Source organism: Mastigoproctus giganteus, chromosome 6 (assembly GCF_048544385.1).
Source record: "Mastigoproctus giganteus isolate SK-2022 chromosome 6, ASM4854438v1, whole genome shotgun sequence".
In the NCBI taxonomy this organism is placed as follows: domain Eukaryota; kingdom Metazoa; phylum Arthropoda; class Arachnida; order Uropygi; family Thelyphonidae; genus Mastigoproctus; species Mastigoproctus giganteus.
This window is the reverse complement of record NC_143580.1, coordinates 9,961,170-9,978,757: the sequence shown is the minus strand read 5'-3', so window position 1 is coordinate 9,978,757 and position 17,588 is coordinate 9,961,170. Positions and strand designations below refer to the sequence as shown.

Here is a 17,588-nt window from a genome sequence, read left to right as displayed (position 1 = left end):
TTTTAATCCACATTTGCAAGAAAGGCCAATGAACAAGTTTCCTAAGAAATATTTATCAACATTTTGTGCACCACCCTCCATTAGCAACATATGTCAAATATATTTGATTTCTTCTCGAAACTGTCCTGCTGCTGCTGACCAAACTGTTTATCAATGCAATGATTTTAATTTTATTTTCAAAATACTGTAAAAGTGATTGCATCTGCAAACATGGCTTCTTTTTTACAATTTCATATTTGAAATTTAAAATTTCAAATATAAAATTTTAAATTGTGCAGTTACCAAATTTTTTGATCTCTGAGTATTGAAAGAGTACTATTAAAATTTCTGTTGATTGTTGTCATTGTCTTTTGACGTTACTTTTCTTTGTAAGTGTAACACCAGCCTTCTGCAACGAACAAAAATGCTTTCTGTTAAATCATTAAATTTAAAACAACAAAATTGTTGAAAAGGTTGTTTATGCATGGGTAATGCAACTTCCATCATTTCTACTACCCAGGTAGTATGCATGCATTGTTTGATTATATCTTATATTGTGAATACTTTCACAACAAGTTGCTGAGGTATTGCACTGCTTTAAATAAGTAAAGCTTCACCATTGGAGAAGGCCAATGTTACTTATTGTTAGCGGTGCCGCCTGGGTGGTGGTGTCTGCCAATAATAAGTAACATTAGTCTTCTCCACTGGTGAAGCGTTACTTATTCAAAGCAGTGCAATACCTCGGCAACCTGTGAAGGTATTCACAATATGAGATATAATCAAACTATGCCTGCATACTACCTAGATAGTAGAAATGATGGAAGTTGCATTACCCATGTATAAACAACCATTTCGTACTCTTAGACATTTAGTCAAGAAATATTTTTAGATTAAACAAAGTTGTTCTTATCAATTTTGAAAGAAGATATGCTATGCCTCTAATTGCAACAACCAAAAATGTTTTGAAATGTGTAGCTTCACTTCTACTTTACGATTCATGGACTGACGCCATGGATCGTAAAGTATGGAAGAACATCACAGAGCAAGTCCGAAACCCTGCGGCACCTACAGCAGCATACTGGTTGCGTGGCCAACCACCTCCGCCAGCTAAGGACCAAGAAGAAGAAGAAGCTTCACTTATGTGCTTTTATTTTTTCTATATTTTTAATGATCACAGTAGACATTTTTACTTTACACAAAACCTAGTTTTATGCATTTTATTTACATATCACAGTCCTTGTTTCTAGTACAGGCAAGTGGCTGTATTAAACATTATGGATCTGCTATCTCTGATTATTCTTACACATTGATGCTATGGAATAAAAAATATGAAAAAAAAAAATCAATATGAATGAATGTTTTACACCTTGTTAGTCAGTTTGGATTGATTTTTAATGACATTAATGAAAAACACTTATAATATTGCGTAGCTCATGGGACGCTGTTCAACCAAATGGCACTCTAAATGAAGAACACTTTTTGGACAATACCAAATGGATACCAAAAGCATTAACAAAAAAAAAAAATCATTTTTATTTCCTAGTACTAGAATATTTGGCCTGGATAAAGCAGCATTAATAAACTACAATAAATGAACTATCAGTATGATAACAGGACTTTATTTACAACTCCACCTAACATTCAATATATGCAGCAAAGCAATATTAACTGAGCGTTAGGCCAGTTAATATGTGCATGTCAGTTAATTAGGAAACTACATTTAACCGAATGTTTTCTATAAATGAACATTAGATTCAAGATGTACACTTGAAGATGATTTGCAAATAATCTCGTTTTTTTCAAAAATGAAATAATAAATACAATTACAACACACGCCTGATAGTTAATCAGGCATGTGTTGTAACTTATTCAATGAAAGCTGGCAAGTTGCTTTTTTTTTCCCCATCTTAAAAAAATCTTATAGCAAACAGTGACATTGTGAAGTGCACAATTACTTCTTTCAATGTTGGGACTGGAATCCCCTATAACAATTCTCTTACAACTCCATTATTTCTTTTTAACATTTGAGATTCAGGCTCCTTTAAGAGGTACTGAAGATCATCACTATCATCCTTTTCTTCAATTTGCATTTGTTCCTACAATGCAATCAAACAGCCAATTACGAGGTCTTATCGTCATCATCCACTTCCAGGTTAAGGTGTTTTCTCCACACGTAAAATTGACTTTTTTTTTTGCATTTCTTGGAAATGTTTATTGGTCATATGGCAAAAAAAAAAAAAAAAAAAAAAAAATGCAGAAACCAGTCCAGGAAAAGCATTGCAGTAGCCCATTCATCTTATTCAATTTTTAAATCACTAGTAGTGAAGACTATTAATAAAACATATTTGAACGCCCAGGAATTCTCACTATGATACACTAAAAGTGACTAATTTGAAGTCACCAGTTGCATTACCACCTATTAATAAGATCAAACAGTCTTTGGCAACTTTGAAACCAAGGTAGTCTTACTGTACAATGCTAATCCTATGACGTCCACTTGAGTACCACTGTATACCCTGCCTCGGTAATTTCAGCTAGCAACATCTGTCAATTTTATATTATATAGTCCTGCAAGCATTTTGTATTTTTGAAACCATCAGCAGTTAAACATTACCAATAATGTTGGCCACCACGATCATCAGATCTATCCCCTCTTGATTTCTATCTGTGGGGTATAATGAAAGATCATGTCTACAAGACGAAATCACGAAGAATTTAGGACAAATTTGCCGAAGCTGACATTACAATGTGCGTGAGGGGCTTGTATGAATGTTATAGCAAGGGCTGAAGCTTGTATCGAACAATGGGGGGGGGGGGACATTTTGAACATTTTTTGTAGATATTAACATTCTGCTACATAAAGGAACATATTAAACATTAGGTGGCAGCATTTGAGTTTCCTTAATAAAGGAAATCATTAAAAATTTATAAGAAAAACTAAGAATTTGTAAAATAAATAGAAATAAAAAAGGAAGTTTTTTTCAGACCATCTCGTACTTATTATTGAGCATGTTAACCCTAACTCACTGCCAAAAGGCACCATACCTTCACTTTCAGCTCTTATTATTTAAATTTTTTCTTCAAAAGTAATTGTGCTTTTTTTTCACCCCATGTTCCCTTTGCCCTCTCTTTTCACTCATCAGAACCATGTGGTAAAAAATGCTTCTATATAATTACTGTTCTATTAAAACTATAAAAACAGAATAATACTACAGCAACATGACTGAGGCTGCTGAAATGATACTGAAAGTGAAACCAGACATTTGTTTTAGTTTCGCTTTTGGATTTATAAGGCACATTAGCTTTCTAATCTCATAAATAAACTCTGATATGATCAGGGGTGTACAAGTACATCATAGTGTGCTGAAGATGCAAAATTGTGTAACTACAGATGTACAGTAACCAAGCATTAGATGTATTATAGCAAAAGATATTATATAACAGCGGTTCCCAACCTTTTTTGACTTGCAAACCCCTTTCAACGTAATATTTTTAATGCGAAACACAGCCTATATTCTCTGAAATCATGTAATATTTCTGAATTTTTATTATAAAATATTTTCAGTACTACATTTTTATAAGCGACATTGCATAATAATAAAAATTAAGTATCATTTATACTTCATAAAGCAGTTGAGTCCAAGCTATATTTCAAACAGACTAAGAGTAGAAAACTTGCTTCTTGTCCAAATGGTAACAGCATTCTGGTCTCTTGCCAAAGCTATTGGCCGCAACTTTTGCCCATCTCTGCTCCCACCTCTGACAAAACCAGATGGTTCTATTGCCAAATCGGCCAAAGATAAAGCTGACCTATTAGCGACCTATCTTTCTTCCAATTCGTGTATTGATTATCTTGGTAAATCACTTCAAACCATTCCCAGTACACTCCAACGCCTCCTGTGGTCTTCCATCAGAAGGATTTTGATGAACCAATGCTAAGAAAGCTCCAGGTCCTCGTGGTATTTCTCCACTTGTTCTCAAAACCTGTACCCCTGAACTTACTCCTGTTTGGTGTTGTAGTTTTTCACTTTCTTATTCCAAAGGTGTTTTCCTTCTGCTTGGAAATTTGCTCATATCCAGTCAGTTCCTAAAAAGGGTGAAAAATCCATTGCAATTACATCTACTCTTTCCAAAATAATGGAGAAATCAATTAACCACCAACTCAAACTATCTGGAAATCTTTCATCTGATCAACGATCACCAGTATGGATTCCATCAGTGTCATTCCACTGGTGATATTCGGTCTTATATTACCCATCTATGGACAAATTTAATGGAAAAGTTTGGTGAAACTCAAGCCATTGCTCTTGATATTTCAAAGGCTTTTGATCGTGTTTGGCCTAAAGGCCTTCTAAATAAGCTTCCATCCTAGTTTGCCAGCTGTTCTTTGTAACTGGATATCCAGTTTTCTCTCTGACCACTCACTGCAGGTCATGGTAGACTGCTCTCTGTCTTCTAACTTCTCCACTAATGCTGATGTTAACCAAGGTTTAGTTCTTTCTCCCACTCTTTTCCTCTTGTATATTATTTTTGTTTATACTCCAGCACGACCACCAGGTCAGTGGAGTTTATAGTACAAACATTAATTGTATTTAGTAGTCACGGGCTTTAACCCCGGCCCACTCAAAGAGCATATGCTATTGCACTCTCGCTCCTGACCACTCAGCTACGTCAGGCCTATTAATGACCTTCTATTGACCGGAAATTCTATCCATAGTTTTACTGATGATAGCACATTGCATTCCACCTTCCAGTTTGAGAAACCTTGCCCTGCTCAAAGAGCTTCAACTTCAAGTATCCACTGCCAAATCCTTAAATGCTAATCTCCAGGTAATTCTAGAGTGGGGCAAAGATAACTTAATTTCAATCCTTCTAAAAGTCACTCCTGTCTTATGTCTTGCAAAAAGGATTCTTCTGCTCCTATGCTTATCTTTGATGATGCTCCAATTTCTAGGCAAGATGATATATCACTTTTGGGGATTACCCTGACTTTTAATCTCTCTTGGCATAAAGCACATTACAAATATTGCTTCCTCTGCATCTAATAAACTGGGTTTTCTCTTTGGCTTTCGGCTTTACCTTTCTTCCAAACAGTTGTTTACTCTGTAGAAATCACAAATTCACCCTAACCATGGAATATTGTTTCCACATCTGCGGCAGTGCCCACAAAACCTTTTAGCCTTCTAAATTCCATTCAAAAGAGGGCAGTTAGGCTAATTAATGACTCATCTCTAACAGTCTCTCCACTCTGTCTCATAGACATATTGTTTCTGCTGCATACCTTTTCTACAGATACTTCCATGGGCACTGTTCTTCTGAATTAGCTTCTGTAATTTCTACTCTCTCTCTCTTTCAAAGCAGTCCGAATACATGCCGCAATCATTTAACATCATTTTACTGTCCATGTTCAAATTCACAGAACCAACTTTTCTTCTTCCTCATTTATTCATGTTGTCAACTTCTGTTTTCTGGAACAACCTTCCTTCATAAGTATTTCCTGAAAATTACAATTTACAGAAGTTTACTTCTAATGTCAACAAATTTCTTCTTTCAACTCTTTTTCAATCCATGCATGGTACTAAGTACTATAGGTTCTAAAAAAAAAGTACATAACAGTGATCCTTGAGAATGAAAAAAAAATTAGTATGGAAAACATTTAACATGATATACTGTAAGATAAACTAATTATAAGGAATTGTGGGAGATGTGGTTTCTTTCTTTGGCATTTCTTTACTTTTTATTTAATTTTATTCTACTTTATTGTTTATTATTAGTAATATTTTGTAGTTTACAATAATAGACTTATGTAAATCTAAGCACATGCCATTATAGAATTTTTAGTGCGCACCCCTGGTTGGGAACCACTGTTATACAATATATATTAACGGATGATGCAGAGATGATACATTTTATAAAAATACTGTACATGCAGTTCTATTTATTGCTTTCAGAATATAGTTGTTTTCTATGAAAAATCTCATTAAGTTAAACTTAAAAACAAAATGTATGAAGTGACAGTTTGTATGGAAATCTTAAATTATAGAAATTTAAATATAATATAGGGTAAATTCAAAAACACAGTACTAAAAAACTTTACCCTAATTTTTTAAAATTTAAATTGTACTTGTTCTAATTACACTTACAGCTTCATAAAGGAAACATAAAAAAAAACCACACTTTTAATTTAAATACACTATACAAAACCACATGCATGGTCAAGTCCTAAAATTAAAAATGTATTTTAAGAAATATATATTAGGTTTGTGCCACACCAATTTAGTCAAAAAATGACAACAGCCACTGAAAGAATCCCAGAATAGATGACCACCAGCCTGCCTTTGAAGTTATCAGTCGATTAAGTTTTACATCAGAATTTATAAAATGTTCAACAATATCCATTTTTAAACTTAACGGCCAACCTTTAGGTTTTCCTTCATTCAGATTTAATAAGCAAACTGTCTTCATCTGAAAGAAATAAGAAATATTACATAATTTTAATAAAGTAACCAGGCCTGTTTTGTTAAATGACTGAATTGTGGAAGTCAGCAACAGTAATTTTTCATGACAACATATTATCACATTAAAAGCTTTGTGAAATTAAAATACCTTTATACATACGTAGAATGAAATAATTATTTAATACTCACATATTGCTTTAGACTAAACACTGTAGTAAATCTATCTGCAGACAGCAAAATGACCTCTTTGGCTGTATTTAATGGCCTCTTCACCTCTCGGGCATATGCACGTACATTTTCATTCCTACGCAACTCACATACTGCTTCAAGGCCTTTCTAAAAATGCATAGAGAAATTACAGTTAACAGCTGAGCCTCAATCATAAAATTCTACAACTTAATCTATTGCAACTAAATGATTGCATATATCAAGATCACCCATAAAACCTTAATTTAAAAAGAATAATCAATCTAACAGGACAAAAGATTTAACTTTCCTGATTTTAGTTGCTCAGTTCAAAGACAAATTAGAACCACTGCTAATATATCAATTGTTCTGGACTTATTTATAATTTTGAAGCTGATGCAAACTGGCAATGATGGCACTGGGTAAAACTAGTTATTTAAAGATTACAATATAAGGATTATGATCCTGAGGTCCTGCAATAGGCTACTAGTATGAGGATTGTCAATTAAACACATTTAAGGTTTTAAACAGTTACCTTTAGAACTTAGAAATTCACTCCACTTATCTATATTTTTTCATCAAAATATTCTTTTGGTTTTGGAACTATTCTTAAATGGCTGTTTTTACTTCAGTGTCCGAATTGAAAAGAAGTCTTACAACTTTTTTTTTTAACGGAATAAATAGACCAATGAGTCATATGGGTGAAAAATCTGGACTGCACAAAATGTTTGAGTGCCTTCTTTTGACACTGTGGGGGGGTTCAAAGTTTTGCATACCAATTTGAGTTAATTTGGCACAAGTTCCTTAAAGCCTAACAAAAAGAAAAAACACTATGGTAGTTGAAAATGGTTACTAACTTTTCTGGCAGCAACATTTTTATATTTTGCACATGCAGACTGAGGATTTCACTGTATACTGGAAAATTAGATTCTAGTTCAAAATGATGGCACCAAGCTTCACTCACCACAATCTTATTCAAAAATTCAGTCCTCTTTGTGACAATTTAACAAATGCCAAAATAAGTCTCATTTGCAATTTCTCCTCTCGGCAACCTTGAAATCTACCAAGCTGACTATGCTGGAAAAAAACCACAATTGTATATAACAGAGTGAACACTTTAAACACTAATATTTAGCAGCTGTGACAGTTCTCTGTTACACAATTGTTATAAGGTAGTACAATTTTATCTCCTCTTTTGCTTCTATCGCAAAATTTCCTGGCCACTTTACAATGGTAGTTTCTAAGTAGCAGTCTTCACCATATGAAGCCAACGATCAGTTATAAATTGTAATTCTTGTTGCCCTTCAACACTTTAAAATTACACAACCATAACAAAAAGGAGATAAAACAAAGGTCTTATTATGAGCTAGCAAGTTGATATGGTGATTTAAGCATACACGTGCCAATTTCCTTCACTCTGTTAAGAACTGTTGTGTTGATGGTGCATAAGCTACTTTGGCTATAATGTGCCTACTGTTTACAGCCTTCACACATATAGGTTTATTCTGACTGAGCCACTTATAGTAGTATTGGCATGTGATGCAAGAAAGCAAGTGTATGAGCTTATGCAGCATCAGCCAAAAAAAAAAATTTACAAAATTCTCTCTAAATGTTTATCTAGTTCCTCCTTAAATTTATTTAACCTATCAACTTCCACAATGACAGATGGAAGTTTGTTCCAGCAATTAACCACCTGCTGGCTAAAGGCAAATTTCCGCACATCTATTCTACATCTGTCTTTCTTATGTACATAGTATCCAGTGTTCCTGAGCTATATTCATTGATACAAACAATTTCACTGACAATTATAGTTCCTCAGCATAAATCTTGCTACCTTCAATTTTAAAAATACTTAAAAAGTTATGAAACTGAATGAACATGTATCCATTCATAGTGATAATTTTACAGTGGGCTAAATCTAAAAATGAAAAAATAGAGAAATAAAAGAAAAGTGCAACACAGCGTTAAAGTAAACTTATATGTAAACAAATTTATTTTAATGCAGCATGCATAAAATCACAATTTTATAATGTTTCATTAGAGTAACTAATGTTACCTGGAGGTCCACAAGTCCTGAATTAAAAGCGTTATAACAACTGAATTCCTCTAATGATGCTTCAAATTCTCGATGCAATCTACGAACTTCCAAATAAACCCTATATAGCAAGTAAAAAACTGACATGATTATATATACACACACACACACATTTCATGTAATTTATTCAATTTCTCATGAATTTTTTAAAAGTTCATTTTATTTTTGAAAAAACTTCTCTAATATTGGGCAAGCCAAAATAAGAGCATTTATATTTAAAACGCATTTATGTACGAAAGAATTTAGGTATTCGGGAATTTTCAAAACATTTGAAAAACCTCACACCTCAAGACCACACACAATGCATGTAAACTGATTTGTGAAAAGATAAAATTTTAAAAAATTGAAAAAAAAAATTTAATTAAAATTAGCGTTAAATTTACTGCAATCTGAATATTTTCTTTCAAAAGCATTTAAAAAAAGAAAATCTTTTGAAAAGTTTCTCTTTTCTTATTATTTAATTATTTATCCTGATCATGCAGTAGATATCAGATGGTCACCCACCTGTCACATCTACTGCAAGTGGTCACTTCAGCCAAGGATAAAGCTGACCTGCTAGCTTTATCCTTGATCTTGGTAAAACACCTCCCACCATTCCCAACATGCACCATTCAATGCCTCCTGTGGTCTTCCATCAAAAGGATGTCAGAAAGATTTTGAAGAATTTTGATGCTAGGAAAGCTCCGGGTCCTGATGGTATTTCTCCAATTATTCTCAAAACCTGTGCTCATGATCTTACCCCTGTTCTTTGCCGCCTTTTCTTTTTTCATTTTCTTACTCCAAAGGTGTTTTTCCTTCTGCTTGGAAATTTGCTCATATCCAGCCAGTTCTTAAAAAGGGTGACAAATCCCTCCCATCTAATTATCGTCCCATTGAAATTACTTCTACTCTTTCTAAAGTAATGGAGAAATCAATTAACCGCCAACTCTTAAACTACTTAGAAACTTTCTGGCTGATCAACGATCACCAGTATGGATTCTGCCAGTGTCGATCCACTGGTGATATTCTGGCTTATGTTACCCATTTATGGACAAATTCAATGGAAAAGTTCGGTGAAACAAGCAGTTGCTCTTGACATCTCAAAGGCTTTTGATTGTGTTTGGCATAAAGATCTTCTAAACAAGCTTCCATCTTATGGTTTGCCAACTGTTTTTTGTAATTGGTTATCCAGTTTTCTCTCTGATCACTCACTGAGGGTGATGGTAGATGGCTCTGTTTTCTTACTTCATCACTAATGCTGGTGTCCCCCATGGTTCAGTTCTTTACCCCACTCTTTTCCTCTTGTACAAAGGGTACTAGGAAAGTTTTGCAATACAGCTTTGTTTATTTAATTTTTTCAAAGTAATTTCCTCTACATTCAATACACCTCTCCATCCTCGGAAACCAATCTTTAAACCAGTTCTGCCAAGTTTCACTAGGGAGTAAAGCACACTCGCTGTCCCAAGCCCGTAGAAGGTCCTCATCACTGGAAAACCGCCTCCCTTTTAGCTTCATTTTCACATGCGGGAACAGTGCAAAGTCGCAGGGAGCAAGGTCTGGACTGTAGGGAGGGTGCTCGAGAAGTTTCAGTCCTGTCGTGGTCAAATATTCGGTGCAGGCTTTGGCGCGGTGAGCTGGAGCATTATCGTGATGGAGGTACCAGATGTCCATTCTTGACTTTGGCCACAGGTTCTTCACAGATCCATTGACTTTAGGCAGGCATTGTTCAGTATACCACTTAGCTGTGACTGTCTTCTGCGTGTCCAAAACGACACGTTCCACAATTCCACTCGATTTAAAAAATACAGCTATCATTTTCTTCTTTACAGATCGGGATTTTCTGACAATTACGGGTGTGTCGTCATCATCAAAGACCCAAACTTTGTTTTGAGCCTTGGTCGGCAGATCGTAATAGTACAGCCAAGTCTCGTCACCTGTCACGATGTTGTTCACATACCGAGATTGTCCCTTATCAAACTTTTTTAACATCTCCCGGCACCAAGTCACACGTCGTGTCATCTGCTCTTCAGTCAGTTGATGCGGCACCCAGAGAGAACAAAGTTTCTTCACGTGCAAATGATCTTGCAGAATCGAACGAATTGCTGGTGCTTTTAGGCCCAAAGTATCCTCTATCTGTTGGTAGGTCACTCGCCTGTTTTCGTCAAGCATTTTCCTCACAGCAGTAACGTTTTCCTCCGTAACTGACGTTCGTGGCCTTCCCGGCCTCTCAGAATCCTCCAGAGTGAAATTTCCCCTTTGGAATTCTCTATACCACCTGAATATCGTTGTACGATGTGGACAATCATCATCTAGTGCAAGAGTCATTTCTTCTAAGCACTGGTCTGTGGTTAAACCACGCACGAAATTATACCGCAAAACTGTCCTTATCTCATTTCGTGACCACGATGCCATTGCAAGCACTTTACACTCTCACTACTAATGAATAATTGAGCCCATCGACTTGGCGTGGCGGCTACTATGCACGTATGAACATGTCTCAACATGCAGCAACAAGCAGCTTCCTGTGATTCATTATTGCATCATATTGCAAAACTTTCCTAGTACCCTTTGTATATTAATGACCTTCCATTGACCAGAGATCCTATCCATAGTTTTGCTGATGATAGCACATTGCATTCCACTTTTCAGTTTGAGAAATCTTGCTCTGCTCAATCAGCTTCAACTTCTCAAATATCTGCTACCAATTCCTTAAATGCTGATCTCCAGGTAATTCTCCAGTGGGGCAAAGACAGCTTAGTTGATTTTAGTCCTTCTAAACCTCAGTCTTGTCTTATATCTCGCAAAAAGGATTCTTCTGCTCCTATCCTTATCTTTGGTGACACTCTGATTTCTAGGCAAAATGATATATCTCTTTTGGGGGTTACCCTGAATTCTAATCTTTCTTTGCACAAGCACATTACAAATATTGATTCCTCTGCATCTAAAAAACTTGGTTTTCTCTCGGCGTTACTTTTCTTCCAAACAGTTGACTCTGTACAAATCACAAATCCACTCTACCATGGAATATTGTTCCCACATCTGGGGGAGTGCTCCCAAAACCTCCCTCAGGCTTCTAGATTCCATTCAGAAGAGGGCAGTTAGGTTAGTACTGTTTCTGCTGCATGCCTTTTCTACAGATATTTCTATGGGCACTGTTCTTCTGGATTGGCTTCTATAATCCTGCTCTCTCTTTCAAAACAGTCCAAACACGTGCCGCCACCAGCCATTTACTGTCAACTTCAAACTTCACAGGACCAACTAGAAAAGAATGATCTGTCATTCTTTTCTATTTTATTTTAAAATACCAATCACCTCATAGTCCTTTAAAAGAACTGATATCACAACTAATGCTCTGAAATTGTATTATCATATGAATTTGTGTATCAAAAAAGGAAAAAGCACTGAATAAAAAAAAAAAAAAAAAAACAGTAAGAATATGTTGAAAAATATCTGAATATTAACATTCAAATGCTAATTAGTTGCTAATGCTTTGAAATAATTATAAAAGAATTGGTTTCCACTAAGATACATAAATCTATATCAGAACCATTATAATTAACCAAAACTGTATGTGATAAGCAATTGCTTCATGTACCGTAAACAACTTTTGAAAATTGCGTACTATGCTATTACAGCATGACCCATAACAATTACAAATTAGCCTGTCTGTGACCATGAATTTGCACAGTCCTAATATACACATCATACAAACTGACCAAAACAGTTTATGCACAAAAAAAAAATTTTCAAATTAACAACGGTGAAACTATTGTTTATATGAAAAGTTCCTAACCGACCATTCATCTACATATTTTATACAGCACTTTTTATTTCTTAAGGTTGTTCTAACAGTGCTGCTCATAAGAAAATAATTTAATTTTTTAAATTTAAAAAAAAAATTTAATTTTTAAATTTAATAGTTTTATTTATTTTATTTTTAAAGAGTACTGCAAAATATCAGTACAGACAAAAACAAATTTCATTAAAATTACAGGGAAAATGCCCAATAAATTCAATCTTCATTTGAATACCGATATTCAGAATATTTAACTAAATATATGCTTTCGAAAGCATTTTAAAATCTATTATATATAATACAATACTATCACCATGATTTATCTTGTTTTAGTATAAATAAACAGCAATTCAATTAAAATAAACAGTTTTATAGTACATTATCCTATCAAAAGTCACGGGTTGGTTTGGTTGTGATGACTACTTCAAGTGTGCAATGCAGAAGGCTTTCTGCAAATTTTGGAATATTGTGCTCCATTCCTCCTTTAAAGCATCAATGCTCCACTAATGAAGAGGGCCATCATGGCTTTGTCCTATTTCTGCATCCCATTTCATCTAAAAATGTTTATAATTAGGTTGAGGTCAGAACACTGTTCTAGCGACTGCATTATTCTGATGTTATTCCCTTCAAACCACATGTTAACAACTCTTGCTGTGTGACATGGAGGGTTGTTGTGCTGGGAGGTAAAAGATACAAACAATTGTCCAGAAAGCATTTGCAGATCCATGCACTGCAACCAGCAAATGAATCCAACAAAAAGTTTATGGCATGATCTAGTACATACCATAAGAAAAATCCCCCTCCCCCAAACATACTTCATTCTACTTCACAGTTGGGGCAACACACTCAGGAGCAATTTCCAAGCATCCTTCTTACTATCGTGCTGGAAGAGAGTGTAATATAACTCACTACTCCATATGACCAATTTCCATTCTTGCTGGCATGGTTCAGTATGCCTTGAACCATGCCAGCAAGAGTACAAGTTTTTGTTATCGAAGGCAAACTGCAGCTCTATGAAAATTCATAGCATGAAGCTTTCAATATGTGGAAACACATACAGGTTTGCTTGCATCCACTTTCAGCTCCAAACTCTGGTTCTCTTGGGACTGATAAGATGAAGTAACTGCTACCTCAATGATGTAGGCACATCTACTTGGTCATTTCTTAGGTTTGGTGTCACTGGACTTCCATTTCTTAAGCACGCTGCCAACTATCAAACTTGGGGGCATTAACTGCTGGACTACACATGTACAGACATGTATCCCATATGAAATCTAATTATCATTCTCCTCTGAAACTCTGTTTAGCTCCTTCCATGTGCTTGTTGTTTGCCATACATGTTTGAAAATAATTCCAGGCTAACTGCTGATCACCTGTATAAGGTCAAGATACTTGCATACACGATATTGTAGTTGCATATATACAAATACTAATATTTGCATAATAGTCTCCAACTGCTAGAATAAGCAACCCACATGTAGTTGGGAGTGCTTCTTTATTCATTAGTATTTGCATATCTCATATAATCAGAGTGGCATTCCCATTGACTTTTGGTAGGACACGATATATCTTAAAAGATTTGATAAAATAATTTGTTTAATAAGATCATACTTATTTTCTAGATCTGTAGAATTCATAGGCAGTGGCAACATAGAACTGGAAGTAAAGTGTTCAAAGCTATTCAGCAACTGTGTGACCTACATATAAAAAAAAAAACAAAATGTTATATATATGAAATATCAAAATATGTGCAACTTTGGAAATTACCAGTCTACCCTTAATCATCTGAAAGATATTAGACTGCTCCACTTTGAATAACTGGATCTTCAGAAATTTGGTAAATATTTATCAAATAATTTTATGAACTGGGTAAATGCTGTGTATTAAATATTGGTTAATTCATTGAGAAAACCAAGAAAGTAAAAAAAAAAAAAAAAAAAACTTTGGAACAGCTAAACAGCAAGTGGAGTGCCAATATCGTTATTCAATGCTATAAGGCAACACATATGTGCACATATATGTCAGAACTCATTCTATCACACCATCCATTATTTGTTCCTTTGTAGTACAGCCAATGTCCATCTTCTAGTTTAATCAAATCTTCACCTTTTCTTTGAATCTCACATACACCAATGATGTCCCAATTGATATTTTTCAGCTCTTGTAATAGTTCTTCTAGGCATGAGTCTGTACTCACAGACCAAATATTAAGCATTCCAATGTCTAAAGTCCAAAAGCAGCCTGATCAAGCCTGGTGATTCTTAGCACCCTCTGCCACTGAGCTGGTCTTCCTGCTGCCATAGGTAGTAGCTTGCAGGCCTGTAGGGAATGAAGGCTGTTTATTTTGATGTGAAGCCATGATGAGGGAATGGGCCATAATCTGCCATGTTGGTCCAATGCGGGTTTTTGGACTGATTTAGTCTGGTGTCTTAGCTGTGATCTGTTCATCATGGGTGACCCTGCTAGGAGTATACGCTCCCAGTGGCATAGTTTTCAGCTTCATTGAAATGTGCAAACACTCCCACCACAATAAGGCATTGGTCTATGGGAGTGATGAATTGTAGTTACTTGTGGTAAAAAAAAAAAAAAAGACATTTATCAATACCTTTGAATGCAAATCAATTATGTTCATTGTAATAACGAAGCTGAGTTTTTCATGTTCATCAATATTATTGTTGTACCTTAATAACAATGGACAAACAGTAGGCACAAGTGATTAATTGTATGACAGTCAGTGCCAGAGAAAGTGTACTGGACGCAGAACGCCAAGACTGGACATTTTAAGAGTAGAAAGGGTTACTTGGTCTGATGAATCCTTGTTCTGATTGTTCCATGCTGAGGGCAGGACCAGGATATGGCAATAGCAGCACAAATCAATGCAAAGTGACATGTATCAACACTCGTCTGGTGGCAGAAGTTTGATGGTGTGGACATAGGACTTAACATGGCGCATGCCCTCTGATACTGGTGGATCAATGCCTAAATGAACATTGCTGCTGCTAGATGCATCCTTTCAATGCTTACATTTTATTTATCTAGTAATGCTTACTTTCAGCAGGACAATAAACTGCATCAAAAGCATGGATCATTTGCAAATGGCTGCAGAAACACAAAGGTGACTTCAATATACTTCTGTCACCTATCAATACCAGAACTCAAGCAGTTTCATATGGAATGATTTCTTAAAATGGTATCCTTATGACTTTTTCCCATAGCCATGCATACTGTCTAGTAACACATGAAGTAAACATTTTATTGTTGCCAACACAAAATTTGAAACATTCCATGAAGGTAGAAAAGATCTCAGCAGAAAGGGACATGAAAAAAAAAAAAAAAAAAAAAATCAGTCAGTATTTTTTATATAATTACCACAAACACCAACTGTTAGAAATGAAAATGATAAATTTTAATACCTATGAAGGGCAAAAATGATGATTTCGCAATAGTTGCTTCAGAGTGAAACAGCAATAAGGATTAAGAAAAATTTATGCAAGATACATTTAACTCTAAAAATTAAAAGTAGTCTTAATTCTTAAAGATATCTCTTATGATGTACACCTACCTTAGACCTTATCAAATCACTTGCAAGCACTTCATTCGCTTTTTGCACCACTTCAGCTGCTTCTCTCAGCTCATTCTATGACCACAAAAATAATGCAAATGCAAAAATTAGTCATGTTATATACAAAAAAAATTTGCAAATTATAAAATGAGTTAAATCCTAAGTAAAGGCAAGGAATCTCTCTCTCTCTCTCTCTCTCTCTCTCTCTCTCTCTCTCTCTCTCTCTCTCTCCCCTCACAGTATCATTAATCACTACTATAAAAAGCATTGTTGATTTTTGAGGTATTTTTTTAAAAAAATGTCTCAATGATAACCAATGAGTTTCATCTATGTTAATCCATGAAGGAGGGAGTACTTTGGATTATGCATATCATCTTCAGATAGATTCTACTGAGTAAATTCCATGAATTTCAAAGGCATTTGGTTGTGTTTGCCATAATGCCATTCTAAGCAAGCTCCATCCCATGGTCTAGTATTTCCTTTTTGCAATTGGGCAATCAAAGTTTCCCTTTTGGCAGTTCAATCTGTATGATAGGTAATTCTCTATCTAAACTTCCTAAATCAACACTAACCAGTAGTTTAAGGTTCTTTTGAGATACTCTCATTGCTATTCACCTGAAGTACTCAAAATACTCACCACTTAAATTCTGATTTACAAATCATTTACCAATGTAGAGGAGGGAAACTTCAACCCTTCAAAAGCCAAAACTTACATTATTTTTTATTTTTTTAAATTGTGTATCATGTTTGTCAGGGGTGATTCATGAAGAAAAGGAAGCATTGTGGTTACAACTTGCATTCTGATTTTTGAAATCTTTTAGTTTCAAAAATCATACCTATAATTGTTATTATAGGAAATGATTTTTGTAAGTAGTTTTTAAATTTACAAATATTATTAAATTATATTCATAAAATTTCTATAATCACAATTTTATACTTGTCTCATCCACACAAACTGCATGGCTATGTTAATGCCATATACCCGGATTGCTGTGTGCACATGGAAATACCACTAAACATGTACACTCAGTTTGCAGGCTGACTGCAAGTACACTAGCACTGAGACTGCAAAATTAGATAATTGCACATGATGTGCTGGCAATGCTTATATTTGTTTAGGAGTAAGTAATATTAACCTTATAGCAGAGTTACAAGTAACTAAAATAATTTATAATTATTCACCAACTCCACTTGATTTCAAAAAAAATCTCTAAGTGTGCAAATGTTCAACCTGTCCATGAGCTGTCACTGATGGCTGTACAAACACGTGTGTTCACCAATTGATTTACATGTTGTGCAGGCTTAAAAACCTGGAATAACTCATGAGGGATACCCCACTCTCTCTGTCTGACATTGATAAACTGCAAACCCAGATTGAATTATGATGGAATTCAAACTTAGACCTCTCCAATCAGTCATGAGTGGAGAACTCACTATTTCTGATACACTAGCATATCAGAAATTTCACTTTTCCTGCATCTAAAAAATTAGAGATTATCTCTTTTGTTCTTGGTTATTTTTTTTCTGAGCAGC

General features: G+C 34.9%; 1 protein-coding gene across 1 annotated transcript in view; it reads right to left on the bottom strand.

The window, feature by feature from the left end:
• Positions 1–6,250: 6,250 nt before the first annotated feature.
• The window catches only part of LOC150083895 (uncharacterized), a 75,496-nt gene continuing 64,158 nt past the window's right edge, over positions 6,251–17,588 (bottom strand). Inside the window, exons 18-22 of the mRNA XM_090375557.1 lie at positions 16,056–16,130; positions 14,105–14,190; positions 8,680–8,779; positions 6,627–6,773; positions 6,251–6,444 (exon numbers count right to left, since the gene is read on the bottom strand). Of these exons, the coding sequence (XP_090231683.1) occupies positions 6,256–6,444; positions 6,627–6,773; positions 8,680–8,779; positions 14,105–14,190; positions 16,056–16,130 (597 nt within the window). The 3' untranslated portion in view covers positions 6,251–6,255. The remainder of the gene's footprint in view (positions 6,445–6,626; positions 6,774–8,679; positions 8,780–14,104; positions 14,191–16,055; positions 16,131–17,588) is intronic.